This window comes from Micropterus dolomieu, linkage group LG11 (genome assembly GCF_021292245.1).
Source record: "Micropterus dolomieu isolate WLL.071019.BEF.003 ecotype Adirondacks linkage group LG11, ASM2129224v1, whole genome shotgun sequence".
NCBI lineage: Eukaryota > Metazoa > Chordata > Actinopteri > Centrarchiformes > Centrarchidae > Micropterus > Micropterus dolomieu.
In genome coordinates, this window is record NC_060160.1 from 11657608 (window position 1) to 11663607 (window position 6000).

At 42.3% G+C, this 6000-nt stretch overlaps 1 protein-coding gene across 4 annotated transcripts in view; it reads left to right on the forward strand.

Annotated features, from left to right (window-relative positions):
• Positions 1–6000, forward strand: part of fermt2 (FERM domain containing kindlin 2) — a 46101-nt gene that overhangs the window by 31903 nt on the left and 8198 nt on the right. For all 4 annotated transcript variants that reach the window (XM_046062024.1, XM_046062025.1, XM_046062026.1 and 1 more), the window contains 5 exons: positions 632–766; positions 1398–1447; positions 2029–2153; positions 2304–2410; positions 2503–2721. In XM_046062024.1, the coding sequence (XP_045917980.1) occupies positions 632–766; positions 1398–1447; positions 2029–2153; positions 2304–2410; positions 2503–2721 (636 nt within the window). The remainder of the gene's footprint in view (positions 1–631; positions 767–1397; positions 1448–2028; positions 2154–2303; positions 2411–2502; positions 2722–6000) is intronic.

Genomic DNA, 6000 nt, shown 5'->3' on the forward strand with positions numbered 1-6000 from the left:
CTGAAACAAGTCTGCTCATCTTCATCTTCATCAAAGATAAAAGTCATAGTTTCAACACTGGTAAACTCGAAGGTGCATACTGGCAGCACTTGCTAGCACAACACATCTTAAAGTATTTATGTGGCAATAATCACAGACCAATTCACTTTTATAAGACGAAGTTGGAGGGCTTATGCACCGGTAGCACACGTAGCAGGAATCTTTTATAGAAATCAGCAAAACTGTTGACGAAGGTGTTGGAACAGCTAACAATTGTTAGCAAAGTCTATCGCAATCTCCCCTCTTCCTTTTTATATTAAGTCAAGCTCTTGTTTTTCACCAGGAAGGCTTCAAAGAACCTGGTGGACAGAAATGTACTGTAACTGGAAGATAGCAGGCTTTAACAGTGCTGTGAGCATAAGCCTTTGAAACCTTGTCCACAGTACCACAGATTTTGCTCAGACTAGTCTCTGTTCTCCTAACCCTCTGAAGTGCATACTGTACATACAATACAGTCATGTGTCCCACAGATTCCATGTAGTTGTACCTATTGTCTCCCACCACACTGGTAGTATTTCTAAGTCTTATGATGCAGATATTAAAGGTCTGGAAATATCATAGGCCAAACTGGAACTGTCTTTCTTTTCCTCAGTACCACATCAACAAGCTGTCGATCATGTCTTCAGACAACCACATGAATAACAGTGAGAAGGAGGTGGATGAGGTGGATGCAGCCCTGTCAGACCTGGAGATTACTTTGGAGGGAGGGAAAACGTCCAATACACTGGTATGACAACACTGCCACATTCATTACAGGAAGTATGTTTTGGTTGTGGGTTAAATGCACTAGGCTTGAAGCTTCTTATTTGTTTGTATCCATCATTATGGGAATTTATTTTCCTAGTTGTAGCGGCTTGGCAGTGTGGTTGGTCCTTTGTTTCTCTAATGTATTCTGATGAAGTCTACTTTCATCAGCTGTATTAAACAGGAGCTGAAACCTACATAGACACTGTACACTGACCCAGGCGAGGGGAAATCTGTGACAAAAGTGCAACATTTCACACTGTTGTTTATGAGGCCTGCATCTGACAAAGGACTGGGGGTGTCAGATATGTGACACTTAAATAAACCCAAAAAGGGCTGCAAGTTACATGGTTAGGTTGAAAATGTGTTCATTATTACAGCAGTACTGCCTTAAGAAACTGTTGAGTTTATACAGCTTATCAGAGAAAACCGAGCTTTGAGATATTACGTAAGAAGTGTTGTTTTTAGCATACTCTACTGAGCAGTGACATTGAAAACATTTACAAAGTTGAGTCTGAGGTCATTATTTTGGGTATGTTTAAACATGTTCTTACTCTTTTAATATTAAAATCATCTAGGTTTATGCTAACAATGGGCTTTCCCCCTCATCCTAGGGTGACATCACATCTATCCCTGAGCTAGCGGACTACGTCAAAGTCTTCAAGTAAGTCCAGATCCAGAGCTACTCTATCCCACAAGGCCTCATGTACTTTCACCGTTATCAAAAACACTAACAACTGTGCCTGAGTGCGTGCAAAGATTGCATTTGAACGAAAGATGTTGAGTATCAGCGAACCAGGAAATAACATTTTCTGGCTAAATACGAGAGCTGTTGCCTGGTTTGCATCAGTGTAATAGGCTGCATTGTTTGCCAGAGGACATTTTGCAAGCAGTTTAGCTTTTCAAAGTGATTACAGTTGGACCAAGCATATTTTTCACCATATTCATTTCTGGCTTCAAGCCTTTGCTGACAGGCAGGTGGCCCCGGGGCGGTTGGGTTGTCTCATAAAATGTATAAACCATGGGGCGCTGTATGATATCACGAGGCATTTCCTGTTTAATGGTTTTCCATTAATGTTCAGATCCAATGCTGACTCCTTTCCTGTTCACCTTGCTGACTTTGCACTTGGAGAAGCCTCCCCCTCCCCTCCCCCACTCTCCCTCTGGACCACTAATAAAGAAAATGGGTGTTTTCTCCATCTGAAGTCTGACATATCTCCCTGTGTCTGTTTATATATTTTCCAGACCCAAGAAACTGACACTGAAGGGCTATAAGCAGTATTGGTGCACATTCAAGGATATCACAATTTCCTGTTACAAGAGTAAAGAGGAGGCACATGGGACACCTGCTCACCAAATGAATCTTAGAGGTGCAAACACACAAAAGATGTCATGTCACGCACATGCAAGAATGTAATACTAAATTTTGTTGCTGCAAGAAGGTTATTGATGGTGCGTCTGAAGAATGTGTGTGACCTTTGACCTCTTCTTCCTCTCTCCACTTTGGCCTCCATGTGTAGGTTGTGAGGTAACTCCAGATGTTAACATCTCGGGTCAGAAATTCAACATCAAGTTGCTAATCCCTGTGGCAGATGGCATGAATGAGATCTGGCTTCGGTGTGATATGGTAAAACTGACGTTTTAGTACACCAGTTATAATCATTTGTTATCCTTTCACAGATTTTTTTAAAATGATCAGTGTTTGACTTTCTTCTCCAGGAGAAACAGTATGCCCACTGGATGGCTGCATGTCGCTTGGCCTCCAAAGGGAAGACCATGGCCGACAGCTCTTACAACCTGGAGGTCCAGAACATTCTGTCCTTCCTCAAGATGCAGCACATGAACCCTGACCCTCAGTTCATTGAGCCAATCACCACTGATATCAACCCAGAATGCCTGGTGTCCCCACGCTATCTGAAGAAGTATAAGAACAAGCAGGTAAGCCATGCAGGCTGTCTTTCTGTATGAAGCTTAAACATAACCTCTGAATACTCTGTAGGCTGAAGCTACAGCATGGAAGGTAATGTGTGTAGTTACAAAGAGACAGAAAAAGGAAGGTAACTGTCTGGTCTAATGTGTTTTTTTGTGGGAGGTTGTTTGCTTGTTTGTTGTTTATGGATTTAGATGCAGAAGCGTCTGATGCTTCCCAGATGAGCGCCTCCTGGCATCAGGCTTGTCTTGCATTGGAATGTAGCCTCCTTCTACTCCCTCTCTTTAACTCTCCTCCTCTTCCCTCCGTTCCTTCTCCCCACCCCCGTCTCTCCGAAGGGAAAACAGGACAGCAGACATCCAAATTGCTCAACCTGTATATAGTAGAAGTGCTCATGTGCAGATGCTTTCTCTGCTCTCTGCCTTGAGATGTCATTCACTGGACTTGTAGGTGCTCAGTTAATCTCGTTACATGGGCAAGAAATCAGAATATATTTGTCTAGACGTAACAGAGTGGTCACTTCTAAGTGACAGTAACATACCACCAGCAAACATGAAAAATGTAAGCGCTAAGAATGAATAACATTTTCTTGCAATCAAAAGGTCCACAATTTGCCCAACAGATTTGCATGTACGCACCAGACTGGTGTGTGTACAATGGAACAGCTGAGTACATGGCTGCCATTGCTGTGCTAGTTGGGGATAGGAGAGGCAGGGGTGGGGGAGTTGCCTCCCGATAGCTTACTCATTCAATCTGGTTTTGTTTAAGTTGTAGTACAAAAGTGTTGCAAAGGGGTTGGAGGTATGTTTGGGGAGGGGGGTGGTACAGCAAGTGATGACTCAGAAATGGTCTGGGCCATAGCCTGGAATGTACTGGATGTCTAGAGAAAGAAAAATAGATTAATTCCTGTAAATGTTGTCAGCATGGCTTGTTGAGTCTGTATGCACTTTAAGTTCTTCTAGTGAGTCACAATACAAACCAGGTTTGTTCTTCGACTGTTTGATACTCCTTTAACACAGGAAACTTGAGTATAGAGTGGTTCTGTTGAACTCATGCTTTACCCATTCATGTGGGACTGCTGTCACTGGCTAATCTCTGGACGTCGCTGTTCAGAATCCACAACTGTAGTTCCCCTCACAGCGCTGCTAAAAATTACAATCAACCCAAAATTACAGAAGTACCAAATAAATTTCCACTTCTCTCTTTCTCTGTATGTCTCACTTTCTCCCTTTTTAAGGCTAGTCCATAAATATAGTTGGGCTAAATAAAATGAGATGAGTTCACCATGTCTAATAGAAAAGTCTGCTCACCAGACCCAACGAAATGACCAGTCAATGTTCAAGCAAAGAAAGGGTTCCAAAGCCAGGTCATGTCGACCCATTCAGACCAGCTAACCTTTGAGTTTAACCTGTGTGATTGTGTCCATGTGTTGGTGTTAAAGAGATAGAAGTCCTGGTCCACTTCTTGGTTAGTCTCTTTTCCACTACCGTTTGGATCTGTATATGCTGTACTTTGCTAGAAGGTTTTATTAGAAGCTGAAACATGATACTGATGTTTCCTATTATGCTCATTTTCAGGTTTAAACTGGTTTAAAAAATATACTAAAATAGGTTTATATGCTTTAATGTTCAAACAGTTATTGTCATACTTTACATTGCAGCAGCACCTCTATTCAGCCTCTGTCTAAAACGTTGCGTTTCAGATCCTGTCTAAGGTCCCCTCTTCCGAAAAAGCTCCCAGAGGCCTGAACAGGCATTAACCACTGTTTCCGTGGCTCTGCCAGTGTTTTTGGAACCAGGGAATCATAACCGAATCTACCTGCACTTATACTGTGAATATCACCACAATAACCGCTTCTAAACCAAAAACGTCACCTCTGCACATGTTCGAGCAGAAATCTCAGCTGTTAGCCTCGGCCTAACTGACCAGCGAATCCAATCCATTTTATTTATATAGTACATTTAAAAAACAAAGGTTTACAAAGTCCTGAACAAGAAATAAAACATAAAAACTCATGTAAAACACATAAAACAACAAGACTACACAGCTCTCATGCTGGGTTAAAAGCCAGGGAATACAAGTGGGTTTTAAGATGGGATTTAAAACATTCGAGGGTCGGGCCAATTTGACCTGTGGAGGTAGCTCATGGTCGCCCCTGGTTTTTGGAGCGACCAGCCGAAGTTGATCAGTAGACCTAAGTGACCGTGGGGGGGTGTAGACTTGTAAGAGATGTAGTGAGGTGCCAACCCGTTCAGTGACTTAAAAACAAACAATAATATCTTAAAATGTATTCTAAAATGGACCGGGAGCCAGTGAAGCGAGGCCAGCACTGGTGTAATGTGTTCATGCTTGCGAGTTCCAGTTAAAAGACGAGCGGCCGAGTTTTGTAACTGTAAGAGTGAGAGAGAGGTTTGGTTAACTCCAATGTAAAGTACATTACAGTAGTCCAGACGAGTTGAGATGAAAGCATGAATCACATGTTCAAAGTGCTTACGAAATGAAACCGGTTTGATTTTAGATAAAAGCCTCAGGTAATAAAAACTGGATTTAACAACATTATTTATCTGTTTATCAAGTTTAAAACCATCAAAGTTACACAGTGTTGCCGAAAAAATTAATTCCTGCAGTTGGACCTTTTTAATTGTCATTCATTAGCTATATTGTTATCTTTTGTGTGTGTGTGTGTGTGTGTGTGTGTGTGTGTGTGTGTGCGTGCGCGCGCGCACACACACACACACACACACACACACACACACACACACACACACACACACACACACACACACACACACACACACACACACACACACACACACACACACTCACCTAAAGGATTATTAGGAACACCTGTTCAATTTCTCATTAATGCAATTATCTAATCAACCAATCACATGGCAGTTGCTTCAATGCATTTAGGGGTGTGGTCCTGGTCAAGACAATCTCCTGAACTCCAAACTGAATGTCAGAATGGGAAAGAAAGGTGATTTAAGCAATTTTGAGCGTGGCATGGTTGTTGGTGCCAGACGGGCCAATCTGAGTATTTCACAATCTGCTCAGTTACTGGGATTTTCACGCACAACCATTTCTAGGGTTTACAAAGAATGGTGTGAAAAGGGAAATACATCCAGTATGCGGCAGTCCTGTGGGCAAAAAAGCCTTGTTGATGCTAGAGGTCAGAATGGGCCGACTGATTCAAGCTGATAGAAGAGCAACTTTGACTGAAATAACCACTCGTTATGAGGTATGCAGCAAAGCATCTGTGAAGCCACAACACGCACAACCTTGAG